A 24,151-nucleotide genomic window follows, 5' to 3' on the forward strand; every position below is an offset into this window, starting at 1 on the left:
GGAAGAGGAGAATTAGTAAGTTTTCATACATATTTCTGTATTGTTTGAATCTTTTACAAAATGTGTTCATCATTTACTTACATATTTTTATTTTTAAATTTTATTTATTTATTTTTAAGATTTATTTATTTATTTTTGGCTGCGTGGGGTCTTAGTTGCAGCACTTGGGATCTTCACTGAGGCATGCGGGATCTTCCGTTGTGGCACGTGGTGTCTTCATTGCGGCTCCCAGGCTTCTCTCTAGTTGTGGCATGCAGGTTTTTTCTCTTCTCTAGTTGTGGTGTGCAGGCTCCACGGCACGTGGGCTCTGTAGTTTGTGGCACACGGGCTCTAGACGAGGCACAAGAGCTCAGTAGTTGTGGCAGGCGGGCTTAGTTGCTCCGTGGCATGTGGGATCATAGTTCCCTGACCAGGGATCGAACCCGTGTCCCCTGCCTTGTAAAATGGATTCTTTACCACTGGACCACCAGGAAGTCCCTCCTTTTTTTTTTTTTTTTTATTGGCTGCGTTGGGTCTTTGTTGCTGTGCGCAGGCTTTATCTACTTGCAGTGAGTGGGGGGTACTGTTAATTGCGGTGTGCGGGCTTCTCATTGCGGTGGCTTCTCTTTTGCGGAGCAAGGGCTCCAGGCGCGGACTCCAGTAGTTGTGTCACGCAGGCTCAGTAGTTGTGGCTCGCGGGCTCTAGAGCGCAGGCTCAGTAGTTGTGGCGCACAGGCTCAGTTGCTCCGCTGCGTGTGGGATCTTCCCGGACCAGGGCTCGCACCCATGTCCCCTGCATTGGCAGGCGGATTCTTAACAACTGCACCACCAGGGAAGTCCCCCTACATGTTTTTAAAGGAGAAAAAAAGTTTGGCGAGGAACTCACTTTTGTTCTGCTATGTAAATAAGTTTTAAAATAATTTGTAAGTAAGAAAAAATGTGGAGAACTTTTTTTCTTCAGACACTTCCCAGGTTCCTTGGCATAAATTGTGTGAGAAGTTTAAGGTTTTTGTGTTGTCTCTTACGGTTTTAAAATTTTTTGATATTACATAGGTGAATCACATACTGATTTTATTATCATAGATAACCCAGTTACATATTAAGTGTTTACAGTCACTTAGTATTTTACAACCTCAACTGCAGTTATAAAGTAAGTATTCCACATACTTCCTAACAGTTCCTTGAAGATGGAGCTAGTCTGGCATTTAGTCCTTATTGTCCTCCTAAGTTTTTCTTGTTGGGGGTTAGACTGGAAATCTGATAGAAACTTCATTTCAGCTGCTGGTCCTCTAACCACCGACTTGCTACACAACCTGAGGGGTCCACTGGGAAACCAGGATTCTCCCTTTGTAACAGGAGACAAAGAAATTTATGTTTGTCACCAGCCACTGCCCTCTTTCCTGCCAGAGTACTTTAGCAGTGTTCGTGCCGTTATGATCACTCATTACAAAGTATTTCTGCCGTGGGCACAACTACTCCCAGAAGGAAGCTCCGAGAACCCAGACAAGGAAACAGTGCAGTGCTACCGGCAACTCCTTGAGGCCCTCAAGACTGCTCAGCTTCAGCCCCTGGTGGTCCTGCACCACCAGACCCTCCCTGCCAGCACCGTCCAGAGAACTGAGGCCTTTGCTGATCTCTTTGCTGACTATGCCTCCTTCATCTTCCACTCCTTTGGGGACCTAGTTGAGATCTGGTTCACTTTTAGTGACTTGGAGGAAGTGATAATGGAGCTTCCGCACCAGGAATCAAGATCTTCACGTCTCCAGATCCTCACTGATGCCCACAGAAAAGCCTATGAGATTTACCATGAAAAACATGCTTCTCAAGGTGAGTACACATGACCCAGGTGGCTGACCCACCGGCAGCCTTCATTACCCACCTTCCTCCACTCTCCTTAAAGCAGGACTCAGCATTTCTTTCCACTTACCTCCAATAGTCCCCTTGGGACTTCCCTGGCAGTCCAGTGGTTAAGACTCCGAGCTTCCACTGCAGGGGGTATGGGTTCGATCATCCCTGGTCGGGGAAGTAAGATTCCGCATGCCACAAAGCACAGCCAAAAAAAAAAAAAGTCCCCTCATATCTATTTATTAGTGAGAAATTAATACCGTACTGAAGATTTCCTGGTGGAGGTAGGTAGGGGTGGTTTACATTGTACGGTGCCCAGCATTCCCTTTGAAAAATATCTTTTAAGCCCCCTTGCCCAATCTTGAGTCTGCACTTTCACCGATTATCTTTCTGTCCTTCTTTCTCCAGTCCTGCCTCCCTGACTCTTCCTAAGATTTCAAGATTGCCCATCCTCTCATCCACCCCGTTTTCTTTTATTTATTTATTTATTTTTATTTTATATATATATATGTGTGTGTGTGTGTGTGTGTGTGTGTGTGTTTCGGTCATGCCCCTCAGCTTGGGGGGCCTCAGTTCCCCGACCAGGAATCAAACCCATGCCCCCTGCAGTGGAAGCCCAGAGTCCTAACCACTGGGCCTCCAGGGAATTCCTGAGCCTCCCCTTTTTCTTATGCAAAGCAAGTTACATGTTCTAGTTGAAGCCTACATTCCAGCAGGGGAGACAAATACAAAGATAAAATAATAATATGCTGACAGATAGTGAGAAGAGCATGCTTACAATTGTCCGTATTCCTGCTTCATGGCTAGTTTAAGGTTCCAATTCAGTAGGCCTGGACAGAATCAAGACATTGATTTTAATAAATTCCCTAGGTGAATCTAGGCTAGGTACACCAAAAAATTGGTACACCAATTTTGAGAACCAATTTTGGGTTATATATGCTTTCTGGTTTTTATTGTATACTGTATGTATATTTTTATACATAGTATATAATACATCTGCATACTTGTATACTCTACCTTTGAAACTTAACATATTTAATGAATATATTCTCATTTTATTAAAAACTCTTTGAAAGCATGATTTTCAGTGGTGTTACAGGTTCCCATTATATTAATGGATCGTAGAGTTTAAAATATTCTTTCATTTTTGTATATAAGTTTATTTAATTTTCACTATTAAAAATTATGTTGCATTGAACATTCATATAAATAAATGCTTGCCTTCAGATAAATTCTTTCTGATAGATTCTTAAAACTGAAATGACTGGGTCAAAAGATGTGCATTCTTTAAGACTTTAAAGGATGTTGCTAAATTATTTTCCAGAGAAGTTGTAACTTTAACTAACAGTTATAAAATTGTTCTTCTGACCCCACTCAGCCTGTTTTCAATTACGTTAATTATTTTTATCATTGGTATAGACAGAAATAGTCAATAACCGATCTATTGTAAGAGTAGAAGAGACTTTTATTCAAGCCAAGCTGAGGACTCTATCCTCAGAGACAGCCTCTCAGATAGCTCTGAGGAACTCCGCCAGGGAAGCATGGTTTTCAGCAGTTTTATATTTTGTCAGAACAAAGAACATCAACCATGACTGGGGTATATTCCTTCAAAGTTTTGAAAAAAGACAGATTAGCATGTACACAGCGAGTCTGTATGGCTTGGCACCTGGGAAGGGAGCCTTATTATCAAAGGAGTACTAGCATTGATGTCCCAGGAAAAGAGGCATTTATGTCTATCTTTGAAACAGACATTCTTTACTTCTGAACAATGCATCCTCTTCTTTAATGGTTAAAGCAGATGTACAATGTATGTTTAATAGGCTACAAAACAGGATGTTCTAGTTAGCATAAAGTTTATGTTAAATCATGTATAAGTCAGAATGACTTCCCAGTATGTGAAAATTTTCTTCCGTCATTGGTAATTTGACAGCTGAAAACTACTATCTTCTTATATTCTTTATTTGCATGTATGTGCTCATAGAGAGATTAAACATTTTCTCCACGTTTAAAATAAAAGCAGGACAAGGGCAGAAAGAGTGTGAGTGTGGATGGAGCTATTTTATATATGATTGTCAAAAAAGCTGTCCTCAGACCACCTTTTGAGCCAGCTGGAATGAGGGAGGGAGCGAGCAACCATGGGATCTGGAGGATTACTGGCCATGGGGTGAGTGCAAAGCCCCTGGCGAGGGAACAGCAAGAAGCCCAGCTATCCATTTCATGAACTGTAGAGGGAGGGAGAAGAAGGAGATGCCAGATTTGAAACTGGATTCTTTGGAAAGCCTATCATGGGGTGAGTGAGAAAATAAATAAATAAATGTTTGTTGGCTGTGATTCTACTGAAGAAGCTTTGAGTAAAATGAACTTTGAAAGAAGGCAAGGCTGAACTGGATCATCTGAAATTAAGGAAAATCTGTCTCGTTTTTAGAAAATTCTAAATAATAGAGTAATTTAAATTATAAAACTAGACACGTTTATTAAAATGCTTTATATATTTCATTTTTAATCTCCGTCAGGTTACTAAAGACTATTTCTTTCTTAAATTCATATTTTCCTTCTTTTCTTCTTCTGCTCATTCCTCCCAGCCTTCATTTCATGTTTCATCAACATCACTACATTATCTGCCCCTGATAAAATGCAGGACACAAAATAAATTCTCTTCTCAGTCTCTTTACTATTCCAAAAGGTGGTTTTCCTTCTTCCTTTCTCTCTCTCATTCTCCCCTCCCTTTTTAGTCCAATTAAATAGCTTTTTTGTTCTTTGTAAAATATATTTTTAATATACACAAAAAAAGTTATATAACATATGTTGGTTCAAAGCAAAATAACTTTTCGAAGGTGGGGATATTGAATAATATCCCCCAAATTGAAGAGGAACTTTGAGACCAAAAAGTGAAGCAGGCAACTCCATAAAATGCAATTATGGAGTTTATTGTGGGTAACTTACATATGGGTAGGATCGGGTGAACAGCGATCTGGAAGCATTTGCAGCTGCATTCCTCACTGCCAAAAGGGGCACAAGGGAATTTAAAGGGGCCAAAGCTAAAAATGCAATCTGACTATTAAGGGAGAAGCACATCTGCACCAGTGGGACTGGGAGTTTTTCCGTCCCCTCGGGGGTCTCATGACCATTATTCCTTGTGGACCATTAACCATCTGTGTCAGCTAAAGAGCATTCTTCCAGTTCTTATATCAGATGAAGACAAGGGTAAAAGTTGATAGGAAACTTATCTGGCTTGGGTGCATTACTTGTGAGTAGGCTAAAGCTCAGTCACACAGGAAGGGGAGGGGGTAGGACTGTGGGCCTAAGATGGAGCTGACAAAATAGAGTCAGTGTGGTTCAGCCACACAACAACTAATACCCATGGAGTGACCACTCAGTCCAACAATTAAAATATAACAGAATACTGTGGTGATTTTGTAACACAGAAATATTGAATCACTATGTTGTGCACATGGAACTAACACAGTATTGTAGATCAATTATGCTTCAATTTTTTAAAGAGCAAGAAAACAGCAAAAAATTATATATAATATATAATACATATATATAATATATATATATTATACCACTTCACATCAACTAGGATGGCTGTAGTAAAATGGACAGACAGGGACTTCCCTGGTGGCGCAGTTGTTCAGAATCCACCTGCCAATGCAGGGGACACGAGTTCGAGCCCTGGCCCGGGAAGATTCCACATGCTGGAGAGCAACTAAGCCTGTGTGCCACAACTACTGAGCCTGTGCTCTAGAGCTCAAGAGCCACAAGTACTGAGCCTACGTGCCACAACTACTGAAACCCACGTGCCTAGAGCCTGTGCTCCGCAACAAGAGAAGCCACCACAATGAGAAGCCCACGCACCACAACGAAGAGTAGCCCCCACTTGCTACAACTAGAGAAAGCCCGTGCGCAGCAACAAAGACCCAACGCAGCCAAAAATAAATAAGTAAATAAATTTATTTTTTTAAAAAAGACACAATAACAAGTGTTGGCAATGATGCTGAGAAATTGGAACACTCATACTTTGCTGGTGGGAATGAATTATGGTGCAGCCACTTTGGAAATCAGTTTGGCAGTTCCTCAAGTTAAATTTTAGAGTTACCATATGACTCAACAATTCTTCTCCTAGTTATATATCCAAGAGAAATTAAAGCAAATGTCCAGACAAAAACGCATCACAAATATTCATAGCAGTATTATTCATAATAACCAAAAGTGGAAACAACCCTAATGTCCATCAATTGACTAATAAACAAAAAGTGGCATATCAGTACAATGGAGTATTACTCAGCCCTTGAAAGGAATGATGTACTGATTCGTGCTACAACATGATAATCCTTGAAGACAGTATGCTAAGTGAAAGCAGCCAGTCTCAAAAGACCACATATTATATGATTTCATTTATATTAAATATCCAGAGTAGACAAATCTATAGACACTAAAGTAGAGCAGCTATATCTGGGGCTAGAAGAGAGAATGGGAAGTGACTGCTAATGGTTATGTAATTTCTTCTTGGGTTACTAAAATGTTCTGGAATTAGTGGAGATGGTTGCACAGCTTTGTAAATGTAATAAAGACCACTGAATTTTATACTTTAAAGTGATGAATTTTATGGTATATGAATTATATCTCAATTTTTTAATGTTAAAAAATTAATTGGAAGGTTGAAGATTTATAAAACAAAACAAAACAAACCATACCACAATTTATGTCTACTTGTATATTCTTCCCTATCTCATCTCCCATTCTCCCCCACCCCATCCCAGGTTACCACTGTGCTAAATATTCCATCCATCTTTTATTAGTCTATGACTTTCCCCTCTTCCCCATTTGGTGTCCATAATGGAGGTACAAGGTCAAACATTTTAAATAAAAATATTTAATTACAGAAAAAGTGGGATTTTACTAAATATATTATAGCCCCCCAAAATTCACCATGTTTAAAAAATATGTTCAAAAATTAAATTCCCATTTACTGCTGATTAGAAAATAAACAATGTGAAATGCAGTTCTGATTTTTTCCTGAGACTTTTTTTATCAGGGTATTATTTACATACAGTGAAGTGCATAGATCTTAATTTTACAGTTTGATTAGTTTTGACAAACACATACGTCCATGTAACCCATACCTTTATCAAGATATAAGACATGAACCAACACCTCCAAAAATCCCATTCCTGATCAATTTTATCCCTTCCTAATCAATCCCTACCCAAGGAACAACCACTGATCTGACTTCTATCAGCATAGTTATGAATGGAATCATACAGTGTGTACTTTTTTGTTTCTGTCTTTTTTCATTCAGCATGTTTGTGAGATTCATTCATTTTGTTGCTGTATTAGTAATTTGCTCCTTGTTTCTTCTAAGTGGTGTTCTATCATGGATGTATCACAATTGATGGGCATTTGGGCAATTTCCAGTTTTTATCTCCTATAAATAAGTTGCTATCAACCTTCTTGTACAAGTTTTTGCATGGACATATGTTTTCATTTCTCTTGGATAAATACCTAGGAGTGGAATTGCTGGATTACAGGGGAGAGATGTATTTGACTTTCTAAGAAACTGCCAGTTTCCCAAAGCAATTGTTCCATTTTATACTCCCACTAGCCGTGTGTGAGAATTTCAGTGGCCTCACATCCTCACCGTTTGGCATTTTCATCCTTTCTATTTTAACCATTCTGATGGTATCTCATTGAGATTCCATTACTTTTTTAAAAATATAGTTTCTATCCCAACTGCATGCGTGCTTAAACAATACAGTATTCAATTTTGCTTGGTTTGGTTTTGAGCATCATGAAAGAATATTATACTTTTTGTAGTCCTTAGGACTTCTTTTTTCTCAAACAAAACTGTTTCAAAAGCTTATTCATATTGTTGAATATAGCTATAGTATCTTCTTTTCACTGCTATCTGATATTCCATTGTGGGACTAAGCCACATTTTATTAATTAATTCTCCTGCTTATGTGCATCAGCCACCAGAATGGCTACTATTTTTAAAAAGCAGAAGATCCCAAGTGTTGGTGAGGATAGAGAGAAATTATAACCCTGTGCATTGCTGGGCAGGATGTAAATGGTGTAGCCACTATGGAAAAGTGTGTGGCACTTCCTCAAGAAATTAAACATAAAATTACCATATGATCTAGCACTTGTGGGTATATACCCAAAAGAATTGAAAGCAGGGACTTGAACAGATATTTGCACACCCATTTTCATAGCAACATTATTCACAATAGCCAAAAGATGGAAATAATCCAAATGCCCAGACAAGGATGAATGGATAAAGAAAATATGCTAGATACATACAATTGAGTATTATTCAGCGTTAAAAAGAAATGAAATTCTGACACATGCTACAACATGGATGAACCTTGAAGACATTATGCTGAGTGAAATAAGCCAGACACAAAAGGACAAATATCGTATGATTCCACCTATATGAGGGACCTAGAATGATCAAATTCACAGAGACAGAAAGTAGAATAATGATTACCAGAGGCTGGGAGGTGGGGGAAATGGGGAGATACTGATCATGAACGCAGAGTTTCAGCTTGAGATGATGGAGAAGTTTGGGAGGTAGTTGGTGGTGACAGTTGCACAACAATGTGGATGTACTTAAAGCCACTTAAAAAATTTTTTAATGGTAAATTTTATGTTACGTATTTTTACCACAATTCTGAAAAGTTCTTTTCTAATCTTTCTATATGTGTTATTATAAACCTCCTATTGATGTTTTCAATGTGCTACCATGGGAAGGATACAAAAGAAGATTCTTAGCAGAGAGTCAGAGGGAGGGCAGGAGAGTGAACATCCCTCTCACATAAGAGTAGAGTTGCACACAGCACCCTCCTCTTGTACAACACTGGGACACAATCTACAGCAACACTTGTAGTCCCCACCCACCTCTTGAAGCACTGATACTGGCAGTCCAATACTGGCCGTATTACTTTTATTGAAGCATTTGGGGCAAAAGGGAAAGGAGCAAACGGAAAGGGACTTTTTTTTTTTTTTTTTTAATAGTTTTTTTTTGTTTTTGTTTTTTTTAATTTATTTATTTATGGTTGTGTTGGGTCTTCGTTTCTGTGCGAGGGCTTTCTCTAGTTGTGGCAAGCGGGGGCCACTCTTCATTGCGGTGCGCGGGCCTCTCACTGTCGCGGCCTCTCTTGTTGCGGAGCACAGGCTCCAGACGCGCAGGCTCAGTAGTCGTGGCTCACGGGCCCAGCCGCTCCGCGGCATGTGGAATCCTCCCAGACCAGGGCTCGAACCCGTGTCCCCTGCATTGGCAGGCAGACTCTCAACCACTGCGCCACCAGGGAAGCCCAAGGGACTATTTTTTAATGGACAACGGCAATGGTTTTTGGAGGAACGACTTCCCTTTGTGGGGGAAACAGAATTGAGCTTATCCTTAGTGAAATCTAGTAATGCCTGTGAGGGACATGAACTTACACAGTGCCATGCAGTGATTTTCTACATGGCCTTGAAACAGTTAATTCTCAACCCACAGCAAATACTGATTTTGAGTTCTGTAGACAAGAATACTGACTTTTAACCATATCCAGCAAAAATTACAAGATAAATTATCCTAAGCCAGAGCAATTACCCCCCATTTCATTCCCAAGAAAACATGAAACTGCAAGCTTAGAATGAGAATCTAGTTTTGAGTAATCTGCATTTTACATTATTTTAAGAAGTAGTTTGTGCTTGCACTGGAAACAGGTTGGGAACCATATCGGAAAGTTTATTTTGTATGATATGAGAATTTCTGGGACTTCAGGTACATTTGTTCACTCATGCTAAAAACAGCTTGTAAAGTCAAATAGAAGTGATTTGTGGGTCAATTGTGCTTAGGGATTAACTGTACTCTTGTGTCATGTCCTTGATCCAGAGATAATACTAAATTGTACATTTTAAAGTGTTGAGCACAGTCTGAGAACACGTGTTCTATGTGAGCTGATGTGATGATAGACTGAAGCATGGAAATCTGTGGAAGATGAAATGGCTCCATCGGGCACAATCACTGAATAACTGGAAAATATCGTTATCTTATCAGAATGAGGACTAAATGTCTCTGAGTGATATTCCCTGCTCAGGGGATTTCAAAGTTCCATTATGTTTATCAAAATAAGCACTTTGGTAGTTGGCAGCGGTTGTTAATGGTGGTTTCATTGACTGGGGAGATCTTTCTCCTGTATAGAATTTGGATGCAGGAGAGAAGTCAGGCATATAGTCTTATAGTTTAAGTCTCAAACTCTGGTTTCATTCAATTTTTGTTCACTGTTTCCAAAGCACAGGTCTGAGCACTTGCCTATGCACCCAGTCCTAAGCTTGCTGTTTGGAGGGCCTAGAGAAATGTTTAAGTTTGCTCCTCAAGGAGCACACAATCCAGCAGGAGATAAAGACTTATGCACATCAAAGAGTTAGATGACACTGCTAACAACTGAGGAATCCCAAGTCCACAGCAACGTGTCTCGAGTTGTGGTCTGAGCATCACTGCCTCAGAAACACCCAGGAAGCTTGTTAAAAGGCACTCGCTCCTGGGCCCACCCCAGTTGGCTGACGAGAAGGACAGGTGATTCTGATGCACATAAGCTTAAGCACCACTGTTAGGTGAGCAAATGTCAAAGCAAGTGGGTACAAGCTGCACAGGTTTATATTTCCTTCATGTGCAGTAAGTGTCGAATGGACATTTGCACAACAAAAAAGGACAGGTAACAGCAGTCCCCTGAGAACGACCTGTCTTTCAAAAGTCTCTCCCCACTTGGAACCCTTAGCTGTTTGGGATCAATGGTTCCCAAGCTTAGTGTGTATCAAAATCACCTGTAGAGCTTGTAAAGCACGCAGAGGCCAAGGCTTATTAGGAATGTAGGACGCAGTTCTCGCCTTTCCGCCTTTTACATTGCTCAGAGTTGGGGGAAGGAACTGCTTTTATTCTTACAAAAGACTTTACAAGGGTCCTGCACTTCACCATCCTGTGAAACACTCTTTAAAGGGACATTTTTTAAAAAGCTACCTTGTTTTCTAAAATCTTTCAGCTAGGGTAAAATCATGTGAGTGATTTCTTAAGAAATCCTTTTTAAAGTCAGTGAACATGGAATAGAAAGGTCGATAGGAAATGAGTTCGCCAGGGGCTTCTGGGGTCACAGGCTCCTTCCTCTCTCACCTTCAGCCCTTCCTCTGGTTGGTTTCAGGCGGAAAGCTCTCTGTGGTCCTGCGAGCTGAGGCGGTCTCCGAGCTCCTGCTAGAGCCATCTACGTCTGCACTTGCCAAGGTAATGACAGCCCAAAGAAATAGCATCTGTAACTTCTCAGGAAAGTTGCTATTTTAATTTTAAAAAACCAAGAGAAATTTTTGTCTGTTGGCTTGACATTCTTTTTTTAAAATCTATTTTATTGAAGTATAGTTGATTTACAATGTTGTGTTAATTTCTGCAGTACAGCAAAGTTATTCAGTTATATATATATATTCTTTTTCATATTCTTTTCCATTATGGTTTATCACAGGATATTGAATATAGCTCCCTGTGCTATACAGTAGGACCTTGTTGTTTATCCATCCTCTGTATAATAGTTTGCTTGACATTCTTACAAATGCCTCTTATGAGTGTTATGCATTCTCTAGATTCATAATTACTTTAAAACAAAATCTTTATTTGTTGTAGCCCCAGCTCTCACTTGGTCAAGTGTCAGCTTTTGCCTGCACAAAGAAGTCAAATGCCTCTGCTCTTGCTCTGACTTTTTATTAAAAGAGCTTCTTAGAAGAGAGGTCAGTTTTTTTAGCAAAACAGATACTAGGGTAAAGGTTTTTTGGGGTTTTTTTAAAATAATGTGCTCCTAGAGTGCCCATCCTGGTTTTTACCTCCTCTAAATACAACTTTTTTTTTTTTTTTTTTTTTTTTTTTAAATTAATTTATTTATTATTTTTGGCTGTGCTGGGTCTTCGTTTCTGTGCGAGGGCTTTCTCTAGTTGCGGCGAGCGGGGGCCACTCTTCATCGCGGTGCGCGGGCCTCTCACTATCGTGGCCTCTCTTGTTGCGGAGCACAGGCTCCAGACGCGCAGGCTCAGTAGTTGTGGCTCACGGGCCTAGTTGCTCCGTGGCATGTGGGATCTTCCCAGACCAGGGCTCGAACCCGTGTCCCCTGCATTGGCAGGCAGATTCTCAACCACTGTGCCACCAGGGAAGCCCCTAAATACAACTTTTAAATATAATTTTAATAGGAAAAGTTAAAACATCTGAGAATTTAACAGCTTTGGCCCTTGTAATGTTGGCTGCTGGGCGGTTATGGAATGCCCTCAGAGAAAACAACTGATTTCTGTAGTTGTGCAGCACTGGTGTCTGTGCTATGATGGAGGCCCCATATGCCAAGGTCCAATTTCAGATTTACCAGCTCAGGGATTTAAAAACCAGACATGATAAGGTTCTGAAATGACCAGGTCCAAGACTGATTGTATGGCCAGATAACCATAAATTCTTTTACAAGGGGCGATAATTGCTATCAGTTATGAGCTCAGGAGACCAAAGTGCTGATTGGAAAGTGTTTGTCAAGCAGCAGTCTTTGAACTGGTCTCTCTGCCCCCACTCCTGCCACGTGTCTGGGCCACCTTCCGAAAGCACAATTTTGTTCATTCCCTACTGAGAAGCTACACTCCCCTGAACTGGTGAAATTCCTCAGGGCCTTCCAGAATATGGCTCACTCAGGCCCTCTTGCTCTCTCTCTGGCCTCACCTTTTTGTCCCAGCGTGTATGCTATGCTTCCTGGCGGCTCTCCTGCATTCCCTACCTCAAGTCCTATCCTCCTGGCCTTCCTCAAATCTCTTCCAACAAAATTCTATCTATTTTTAACATCTGTGTGAATGTGCCCTCCATCAGGAGGCCTCTGTTAATAATACTCCCTCACTCAACCTGCTGTTGTCTCTCCCCGCTTGGAACTCTTAGCCATTTGTTTAGATCAGCGGCTCCCAAGCTTTGGTGTGTACCAGAATCACCTGGAGAGCTAGTAAAGAACACAGAGGCCAAGGCTTAATGTGGAGGGATGCCCTGGGCCTTCATAGGCTTCCCAAGTTCCCAGGTGAGTCTAATCCCCACCAAGATTTGAGGAGCACTGATGTGGATTTTTCATATAGCACTTAGAACTTTCTGCCTGTTCTTCATGTAGTCAGTGCATCTATTACCACTCTGTATCAAGTTGTAAGCTTCTGTGGATCTTACTCTTCTTTAAACCCAGCACAGTGACTTTCAAGAGTATGAACTCAATGATCATGTGCTGTATGGAATTGACAAACAAAGCAAGCGCTGATAGGGCAGAGGGGAAGGTTCGAGTGGAGCTCACCAGCGGGGAGCAGGCCTGTGGAATGTTGAGTAAACACCGATGATAACTTGACTGGGAAAGCCATAGGGAGCCAGAGGAGAGTCAGTTATCAAATGTCACAGTGCACTGGGTGGTCAGCAGATGCCATTAGTGACGGTCTTTGTCCCAAGAGAAGAGAAGGGGAGAAGACAGGCAATGATCTGGTCATGGCCAGGATAGAAATGGCTCGCTGAAGAGGGTAGGGAGGGAATCACCGTGGTATCTGCATGTGTTTAGACTCTGAATCTGTAGTTCTTAAAGTATATGCAGGCCAGAGACAGGGCAGAGGGGTATGTCCTTAATTGGAGCACAGACAGGGGTGTCCATGGACCATGAGAGTTCTGTTCTCCAATAATAATGTGGACCAGGCTAGGGCCAACTGGGGTGGACTTTAAACTGTGGCCTGAACGTAGCCAGTGACTATAGCCTACAATTAAAACAAAACCCCAAACCCCAGTAGGGTCTGCTGAAGTTACTAAGGGGCCTGTGGGTGGGTGAGGGCCCCACTGCCTCCGTCCTGCAAAGTGGAAGGCCGTGAGGAGGTGCTGCTCAGGGCAGCTCTGGCCTCTGACTCCCTTCCTTCGTGCTCATCCACTTGGTGGAAACCCACCCCTTCTGGCATATGGTGCTTCTTTCATTCACTCATTCAATTGTGTGCATTTATTGAGAGCTTCCTGTGTGCCAGGCACTTTGCTGAGGGCACACGTGATGTATTCCCCACAACACGTAGGCACACCCCACACACATTCTCACTTTGTCCCCAGCTTTTCCTTATCCTGCTTCTCCCTTGGAAAATCCCATTTTGGAGTATTCCTTTTAGTAATAAGGGGAGAAACAAAAAAAGAATACTTCTGAGCAGTTCTTTGTCTTGAAATTCCTTGTGCTCTGATGATCCTATTTACTTATTTCCAGGATGCAGTTGACTTCCTCTCTCTTGATTTATCTTATGAATGCCAAAGTGAGGCAGATTTCCGGCAGAAGCTGAGTAAATTGCAGGTAATTTGAGCTATTTTCCATATTGATGATGAATGGCAAAGTTTCCTGAGAGCATATTAGACATTTAATGCTTCAGCTGATGTGTAAACTGAACTTCCTCCAAGAGTCCATATACTTGCAGGGAATTCCCCAGTGGTCCAGTGGTTGGGACTCTGTGCTTTCATCACTGCCAAGGGCCCGAGTTCAATCCCTGGTCAGGGAACTAAGATCCCACAAGCTTCTCGGTGTGGCCAAAAATAAGTGAACAAATAAAAGAGTCCACATACTTGCAGAGTTGCATCTGGGGAGATTCCTATAGAGAACATCTGGAGGTTAGATAGTCTTCCCTGGAAAGGATAATGAGGGTTGGCTTGTTAAGGTAAATATTTACATGGATCCTCTGCTCTCTTGTGTAGAAAGCTACTGAGAATCCAAATTCCAGTGTTCATTCTGAGATTAAAACAGACATTTCATGGATGTGGTCATGTAAATATTTACCCTGACAAGCCAGCCCTCACTATCCCTCCACTCTCCTCAGAGCACCTGCACCCCCTCTCCGAGCCTCAGCTGCTGCTCCCCACTGGCACGCAGGTGTCTTAGGGCCTGAGGACCCACAGCACATCCACAGGTTCTGAATTCTGCAGGAGGTACATGTAGGGGTCCCACGTTCCCTTCTCAGAAGAGACTTTGCTCACCAGAGGCTTCCCCACTCAGCAGAGGGCTCCTCCAGCTCTCCAGTCCTGTGATACCACAGGCTGCCTCACTGCATATGGATCTTTCAGGAAGGGGAAAACCCTCAGTTCCCTTAGGAGTTTGGCTTTACTGCATTGACCTGGCCCAGGGAAAGAACAAGGCTACGTGGGTCACAGCTCCAATTGGTTCTGAGCGACTTACTTGGTTTCTCAGAGATTAAGGCTTGAGGCTCATTGTTACTGGCTGCTCTGAGAAATTAAAGAACCCGCCTGGCTTCTTTTTAAGTAGTTGCTATTGGTATTTCTCAGTGGCTGTTAACTACTCAGAGGAGGAAAACTTAGTGTGGGAAAAATGACCAAACCCAACCTCCCTCAAAAAAGGTAACCTAAAGTGAGGTCAAACGACATGTCAGCCTAAAGATGTTTCTTTTGACACTGAAATGGCTAGAAATGGGAGAAAAATTACACCTGCTCCAATTTTAATGAAGATAGCTTCATTTAAATTTCTTTATGGAATATGTCAGATATATCCAAAGGTAGAAAGAAAAGTAAAATGAAGCCATCCCCAGCTTCAAAATCTCTCAACTCGTGGCTGATCTTGTTTCATCTATACCCTACCTTCCCCCTCTCAAACCAGATTGTTTTGAAGCAAGCCCTAGACATCCATAAACATCGTGACGGTGGCACCTGATTGAGCTTCTTGTAGCAGCACAGGCCCCTGACATGAGCAGACTGCCTTGTTCCTGGTCCTAACACAGTGACTGGTTCTAGGAGGTACCTTGTAGCCTGAGGTGATGGCAGAAATTAACCTGTCTCTTTGGTGGGGGTCAGTGTAGAGAATGGTCTATGTTATTGAAAAGTGTAGATTTTTCTCCCTCAAGTCTAGAGTCGGCTCTCTTTATTAACTGAGATGGCTAGTGGTCATTTCCAAAACCAAATTGAGTGTCGTGACTTCTCATCTTTAAAATCTGTCCCTGTTAACAAAAAACTTACTCTAGGCAGCTTCAGTTCACTTGCTGGCCTATATCATTTCAGACTATTGAGCCAAAAGTGAAAGTTTTCATCTTCAATCTGAAACTCCAGGACTGCCTCTCCACCAAGAAGAACCCATCTGATCTGTTCTTCAGCCTTCTCACAGGTGAGTGGACCATCACTGGAGAGGTTTGGAGTGATATTTGGTGCACTGGCTTGTGGGGTAGCTATTTTAAAAGTCTGGGGTTCCAATGGGAGGAGCGACCAGAGGAGGGGTGGTCTCAGAGCCCACCCCAGATGGGTTTAGTGTCCCTTGTCTTTTTGTTGTTGGTCTTGATCCCTTAGCTCCCACTGACCCAAGAAAGAAGAGAGGTTCTGTACGAGGATGGTAAGGATGCCTTGGTCTCTTGGAAATAAAGACCATCAGGCCTCAGATGTCAGGTGTAAGCATGGCAACTGCCCTGTGCCCATCTGTCCACTTCCATTACCCCTCCCTCTAACGTCTCTCATCTCTGCCCCCCTTGGCAAGGCTGCCTCAGCCACCTTACTTTTGTTCATTTCCCCATTACCTAATCAAAATCTTCAGATATAGGACCCACAGCTCATGGAGCATCTCCTTGGTGTCTCTTAGTTCAAATTCTTGAGAGTGAATCTGATGGGTAGGCCATGCATCAGAAGATTGCTCCTGGGACTTCCCTGGTGGTCAAGTGGTTAAGTCTCTGTGCTACCACTGCAGGGGGCACGGGTTCCATCCCTGGCTGGGGAACTAAGATCCCACATGCCACATGGTGCGACTAAAAAAAGAAGAAGAAGAAGAAGATTGCTCCTGGTCCAATCCGGCCAAGGGAAAGTAGGAGGTCCACTAAGGCCTCAGGGGCTGAGGACCACTAGACACTCTGCAGGAAGGGCCAAGGGGCACGCTCCTGCATGCCTGGATATCCAGTTCAGTCTCCGTGTAAGGTCAGAATATGGGAGAAGTTGGTAGTGCCCTTTCTACCACCTGTAACCAGTGCTGAGCTGGCTTCACAGACCTCTTGAACTGCATCCATGGATACCACCTAATAACTCTTGCCCTAACTCATCTTTGATGGTATAATGATTTCCGTTCCTAAATCCCATCACTTTCTAAATGGTTAAAATGGTCAATTTTATGTTTATGTATAGTTTCTTACAAAAAAAAAAATTCTGCCCCCTTCTGATATTTGAGTTTTGAGTCAGTTGTTCTCCGTGTTTGGTCTCCAGACAAGCAGCATTAGCATCACTTGGGAACTTGTTAGACATTCACATTCTAGAGCCCACCTCAGATCAGAAACTGTGATCAGAAACAGATCAGAAACTTTGGAGTGGGCCCAGCAATCTGTGTTGAACAAGCTCTGCAGGTGATGCTGATGCACATGGAAGTTTGAGAACTACTGTGCTATCACTTTTGACTTCTATAAATCTTTAGCCTGTGGAATTTTCCAGAGGGGCTTGGAGCCATTGCTTGGGGCCTGGGTGTGGTGTATAAATGAGGAAAACTGTTGATAGTAGTCATGCATATTGTTGGTTGGGCTTCAGGTGGAGTGAATTAAACGTCTTCTCTTACAGCCTTAAGTGAAGAACAGATGCTCACCATTGGGTTTGATCTTAGTACATTCCTGAGCTGTTCATCAAGTTCCAAGAAAAGGTAATGTTAGATTTCCCGTTGGACTATCAATAACTGATATTTTCAGAATACTCTGTTGTTCTTTCACATGTGTAAACTCAGGGGACTGTTGTCATCTGCCTCTTGGACCAGTGAGTCCTTCGTGGCCATTCTAGAGACAAGAGATGAAGGCTCAGAGGGGAAAGCAGGGAGCAGTGTCTCTGGCCACCACACGGTTCTCCTCTAGTTCACCCAGGTGCACACAACTAGCAGAGCTGGTGTTTAAACCCCTGCCTTCTAGTTTAGATCTTGTTGGAGGCATTGTGAGGTTGTGGACGAGCAGGCTGGGTTAATGATAGATCTGCCCATCCCTGAAGTTATGTGATCTGAATAAGTAAGGTGAGTTCTCTGCACCAATTCCTCACACAAAATGTGAAACATCTTACCCGTGAGGAGATGGCATAGATAGGAAAGCCAGCTGTGCAGTGGGACAGAAGCCTAACTCAGCAGTTTCTCAGGACAAAAGTTATAAATTATTGTGGGGTTGCAAATAATTTCTTAGCACATGACTAAAGTACCAAAATTTGTAAGTGACATACTGAAAAAAAAATTAGAGTAGATTTGAGGTTATCTCCGTAATTATATCATTCTCATGAACTTATATTCCAATGCGCTTCTCGAGAAAAGTTTGATGTGGAAGCCAGTGCAGGGAGTTTCCCAGAACCCTCAGCTCTCCATGGGGGTATGTTACACACCTGAACATCATGTACCATGCGTCAAGGAAGGACCAAGGCCCGGAGGCAATCATTGGCTTCCCAGACCTTCAGCTAGAGCTCACCTCAGACATTTCTAGCACAGCTCTGTCCAAGATCATAAACTTCAGTTGCCACCACCTCTTTGTACTTTTTCTCTCCCAACATTTGGCTGTCCTCAGCTGTGTCTCCTTCCATTGTTCAATCCTCTCAACTCACTTCAAATCAGCAGTTCAGATCACCAGACCCTAAGCAGCTGCGCATGTCAGGCTTTGTGCTGGGAGTATGAACAGTATGATGAGCAAGTAGATCAGAACTGCTCTCTGTTCACACTTGGAGTCAGCTGAGGAGTGCTGGGCTATCTTTTCAGAAAAATAAAACTCAAGAGGTCATAATAAACATGGTACCCTGGGGACCTCCCTGGCGGACCCGTGGTTAGGACTCTGTGCTTCCACTGCAGGGGGCATGGGTTCCATCTCGGCTTGGGGAACTAAGATCCCACATGTCATGCATGACATGGCCAAAGAAAAAGAAAGGGGGCACCCTGAGATCACAATGATTGCAAAAGCACAAGATGACATGAGACACCGGCTCCAGGATTCTCTAACACCTTGATCTCTCAGTATCTTGCCTGCAGGGAAGATCCAACATTGGCTAACGTTAAACCAAGAGTGGGGGCGGGGGGTTCTCACTCAGGTGGATGTTGATGGAGAACCTGCAGGGGCAGGTGGAAGGGAGTTCTGAGAGGATGGACATCATTTTCTCGTCGGAGTGTTTTAGACCTCAGAAGTGAGACAGAGAGGCCCGCCAGTGATTCTAGCACAGAGTATGGCAGGAGATATAGCACTGCTTCCCGGAGGAGGGAAAAAGAGCATTACCTGGGATGCTCTGAGGAGGCTTAGAGTGGGGGGTGAGGGGTGGCTGAAGGAGGGGCACCTGGAGGGCTGGGCATAGAGACTTTCTGTGCTAAATCTCTTCCCAAGTTAGGCAAACCCAGGACTCCCAGCTCCAAGGCCTGTATGGCAAGTTCTGTGTTATCCAGGGGCAGTTTGTTTCTTCAAGACCTCTTCTCACCCAAGCCAGAAGGATGGTCATAGTCAGAAGGGTTGGGTCAGAACAGCTGAGTGGGCACCCCTCCATGTCCCTGGTGTGCTCCAGAGTCATTCATCTGTTCTGGGTAATCCACAACTATAGGCTATCATTTCCCCTCACCACTTTTCTACCAAATGCAGATGAGTTGATGCTTCACGAAATAGGAGGAGCTTAAGTTTGGAATGTCCAGGCTCCACTCCACGGGAGGAGGTCTTTCTGCAGTGTCCCCGTCACTTCTAACGGTTCTGTGCTCTGGGCCAACCTTGTATAAGTGTCAGCCCCTCGATGGCCCAAGGACAGGGAGGTGCTCTTGTACTCCACTCCCTCTCCTCATGTGTGTTCTCTTCTCCAGGTCAAACACACCCACCTCCACCAACCCTTCCTCAAGGTTGCCCTCTGTTGTTGTAACTGCTGCATGTTATCACGCACTGCTTTCCAGCCTGCAGGACAGGACTCAGATAGAGAAAACAATAAAGAAAGAAGGGACGGAGGGAAGGAGGAAGGAAGGAAGGAAGGAGAGAGAAGGAAAACAGATTAGAAGTAAATAGAATATATCAGACTTCATTGCATATGAGAATCGCATTTTTATGTTATGCTTTATTTCAGCTATGTTTATTTCTGATGTTTATTTCAGATACATTAATTTCTGAAATAAAATATAACATGCACATAAATGTCTACACATCTACACACATACATAGTGTTATGTGGTTAAAAGCACAGACTCTGTGCTGTACCTTACATTTGTGCATTTGTAACTTACAGAGTCATTACTTACTATGTCCCTTCATGTCACTTCACTCCTGCAGCAGGTCTTGTTCTCTGACTGACAACCTGACCCTCCAGACTGCCCTGCAGCTGGACCCGGAGACAGCAGTAGACTCCTCGCTGCCCCACTCGGCCTATCAGAGAGTCTGGGAAATGTTTGCCAACCAGTCCAGGGCAGAAAGGGATGCTTTCCTGCAGGATGTTTTTCCTGAGGGTTTCCTCTGGGGCGTCTCCACAGGGGCTTTTAATGTGGAAGGAGGCTGGGCCGAGGACGGAAGAGGGGCGAGCATCTGGGACAGAGTTGGACACCAGAACACCGCCAAGGGCCAAGCAACGCCAGAGGTGGCCAGTGACAGTTACCACAAGGTGGACACTGACGTTGCCCTGCTTCGTGGCCTCCGGGCCCAGGTCTACAAGTTCTCCATCTCCTGGTCCCGCATCTTCCCCACTGGACAGGGGCAGAGCCCCAACCTCCGGGGCGTCGCCTACTACAACATGCTGATCGACAGGCTGCTGGACTCACACATCGAGCCCATGGCCACGCTGTCCCACTGGGACCTGCCTCAGGCCCTGCAGGATCGCGGCGGGTGGCAGAATGAGAGCATGGTGGATGCCTTCCTGGACTATGCGGCCTTCTGTTTCTCCACATTTGGGGACCGTGTGAAGCTGTGGGTGACCTTCCACGAGCCGTGGGTGATGAGCTACGCGGGCTATGGCACCGGCCAGCACGCACCGGGCATCTCCAGCCCAGGGGTGGCCTCTTTTAAGGTACTTCCCATCCTTGCAATCTCTACTTGTTGGAAGAGAAAGGACATTGGGTTGGAAAAATGTTATTTTACCTTCCCATCAGCAAGTCTTCCCTTTTTTTTTCCTTTAAAGGAAATCAGAGGGAGGGAAGGAACCATAAATTGTTAATCACCTTATTTGTCCAAACACTATTCTGGCACTTTAAAAATTGTTGCCACCTCCTCAGAACGACTCTGATGGATGAGGGAATCGGGGCTTAGGAGGAGAAGCAATTGGTGGTGATGACATTGCTAGTGGGTTAGCAGTGTGAAGCCAACATTTGAGCCCAAGTCCCTTGACTGCAGAGCAAGTTTTCCATGTCAGCCAGGACTCTTAATTGCAAGTGACAGAAAACCCAACCCAAACTGACTTAAACAAGGAGGGAGTTTCTGAGTTCTGGAAACTGAAAAGTCTTCATTTTAGCTGATCAGAGTGGAGCTTGATTAGACCACAGATGATGTTACCAGGACTCGATTTTTCTTCTTCTCTTGCTCCCCTCACTGGCTTTATTCTTGGGCTGCCTGGTAGCCAGATGGCCGCAATCCTTCTCTCATATTTCAAGATCAGCAGAAAACAGAAAAGACAGCTTGCCTCTGTTCTGGCGTTCCCAGGAAAGTTCTCCCCATGCTCATGGTCTCTGCACGGGTCGCGTGCCCATCCCTGAACCAGTCACTGGGTCTAGGCTAGGGGACTGTGTGGCACTGATTGGTTTTGACCCAGGTCCCAGCTCTACCCCTCAACACACTGGTTGAGAGACAGGGAGGTGGGGAGGGGAGAGGGTGGTCTTTCCAGAGGGCAATCAGGATATCATTTCAACAAGAAGGGGATGTATATCCTGGAGACAAAATTTAAAATGGCTTAACATGGGTCCCATCCATCATTTCCCTTTTTCTTCAAAATCTCCCAGGAAACCTACCAGCTTCCCTGGCTGCATTCTTCAGGACAGACAATTAGTCTAGCTTTCCCCCAGCACCTTCTGGGTTCTGTTCTCTTCTGAAAGAGGAGCATTCACTGGGCCCCAAGCTAGATGTTAAGTGCCATCAAGACACTTAACTGCCCATTAGAAAATTAGAGAACAATTCAAAATACCCACAATGAGAGTGAGCTGGAATACTGTGAGTAAATGACTCAATGAAATGCCAAAATATAGCACTTAAGTCAAGGCTTCCATTCTGCTTTTGTTCAGCAAGTGACCGTACCCACGGAGAGAGAGAACACTTCTGAAAGGGGAAAGCTTGAACCTTTCTGTTTGTCTCTTTGTTGTAAAACTCATACCAGCCTTTTCACCTTAGGCTTCTTATCCCTACAGCCGTGGCTCCTGAGACTTTTCTACAGAGACTTTTATAAGAAAGTCCACCTCACCTTTTTTTTTTTTTTGTGGCTGCGTTGGGTCTTCATTGCTGTGCGCGGGCTTTCTCTACTTGCAGCGAGCGGGGGCTACTCCTCGTTGCAGTGCGTGGGCTTCTCATTGCGGTGGCTTCTCTTGTTGCAGAGCACAGGCTCTAGGCGCACGGGCTTCAGTAGTTGTGGCACGCAGGCTCAGTAGTTGTGGCTCGCGGGCTGTAGAGCGCAGGCTCAGTAGTTGTGGCGCACGGGCTTAGTTGCTCTGCGGCATGTGGGATCTTTCCGGGCCAGGGCACTAACCCGTGTCCCTTGCACTGGCAGGCGGATTCTTAACTACTGCGCCACCAGGGAAGCCCCACCTCACTTTTCTCTTTCAATTCTTCCTTTTATTTACAAAACATTATGACACCATTAAGGAAAGATTTCCAAGAAAAGATCTTTCTCATAGTTCTACCAGTATTTCCTTCCAGTCATGGCTTCCTTACATTCATAGTGTAGTCACAGTGTGCACTCAGCTTAGTGCCCTTGTTTTGTTGTTTTTATTGAAGTATAGTTGATTTACAATGTTGTGTCAATCTCTGCTGTACAGCAAAGTGACTCAGTTATACACATATAGACATTTTTTTTTAGGTATTTAGTCTTTATTCTGAAGCTGATAGACAAGTTTTTTTTTAATTTTTAAATTTTATTTATTTTTTTATACAGCAGGTTCTTATTAGTCATCCATTTTATACACATCAGTGTATACATGTCAATCCCAATCTCCCAATTCATCACACCACCACCACCACCACCCCGTGGCTTTCCCCCCTTGGTGTCCATACGTTTGTTCTCTACATCTGTGTCTCAACTTCTGCCCTGCAAACCGGTTCATCTGTACCATTTTTCTAGGTTCCACGTATATGCGTTAATATACGATATTTGTTTTTCCCATTCTGACTTACTTCAGTCTGTGTGACTGTCTCTAGATCCATCCACGTCTCAACAAATGACCCAATTTCGTTCCTTTTTATGGCTGAGTAATATTCCATTGTATATGTGTACTACATCTTGTTTATCCATTTGTCTGTCAATGGGCATTTAGGTTGCTTCCATGACCTGGCTATTGTAAATAGTGCTGCAATGAACATTGGGGTGCATGTGTCTTTTTGAATTATGGTTTTCTCTGGGTATATGCCCAGTAGTGGGATTGCTGGATCATATGGTAATTCTATTTTTAGTTTTTTAAGGAACCTCCATACTGTTCTCCATAGTGGCTGTAACAATTTACATTCCCACCAACAGTGCTAGAGGGTTCCCTTTTCTCCACACCCTCTCCAGCATTTGTTGTTTGTAGATTTTCTGATGATGCCCATTCTAACTGGTGTGAAATGATACCTCATTGTAATTTTGATTTGCATTTCTCTAATAATTAGTGATATTGAGCAGCTTTTCATGTGCTTCTTGGCCATCTGTATGTCTTCTTTGGAGAAATGTCTATTTAGGTCTTCTACCCATTTTTGGATTGGGTTGTTTGTTTTCTTAATATTGAGCTGCATGAGCTGTTTATATATTTTGGAGATTAATCTTTTGTCCATTGATTCATTTGCAAATATTTTCTCCCATTCTGAGGGTTATCTTTTCGTCTTGTTTATGGTCTCCTTTGCTGTGCAAAAGCTTTGAAGTTTCATTAGGTCCCATTTGTTTATTTTAATTTTTATTTCCATTACTCTAGGAGGTGAATCAAAAAAGATCTTGCTGTGATTTATGTCAAAGAGTGTTCTTCCTATGTTTTCCTCTAAGAGTTTTATAGTGTCTGGTCTTACATTTAGGTCTCTAATCCATTTTGAGTTTATTTTTGTGTATGGTGTTAGGGAGGGTTCTAATTTCATTCTTTTACATGTAGCTGTCCAGTTTTCGCAGCACCATTTATTGAAGAGACTGTCTTTTCTCCATTGTATATCCTTGCCTCCTTTGTCATAGATTAGTTGACCATAGGTG

General features: G+C 43.2%; 1 protein-coding gene across 1 annotated transcript in view; it reads left to right on the plus strand.

Annotated features, from left to right (window-relative positions):
* The first annotated feature begins 1,166 nt into the window (after nucleotides 1–1,166).
* LCT (lactase) overlaps nucleotides 1,167–24,151 on the plus strand; it is a 51,710-nt gene continuing 28,725 nt past the window's right edge. The window contains exons 1-6 of the mRNA XM_059927571.1: nucleotides 1,167–1,806; nucleotides 11,010–11,089; nucleotides 14,079–14,162; nucleotides 15,869–15,971; nucleotides 17,393–17,471; nucleotides 20,083–20,809. Of these exons, the coding sequence (XP_059783554.1) occupies nucleotides 1,167–1,806; nucleotides 11,010–11,089; nucleotides 14,079–14,162; nucleotides 15,869–15,971; nucleotides 17,393–17,471; nucleotides 20,083–20,809 (1,713 nt within the window). The remainder of the gene's footprint in view (nucleotides 1,807–11,009; nucleotides 11,090–14,078; nucleotides 14,163–15,868; nucleotides 15,972–17,392; nucleotides 17,472–20,082; nucleotides 20,810–24,151) is intronic.

This window comes from Balaenoptera ricei, chromosome 7 (genome assembly GCF_028023285.1).
Source record: "Balaenoptera ricei isolate mBalRic1 chromosome 7, mBalRic1.hap2, whole genome shotgun sequence".
Lineage (NCBI taxonomy): Eukaryota > Metazoa > Chordata > Mammalia > Artiodactyla > Balaenopteridae > Balaenoptera > Balaenoptera ricei.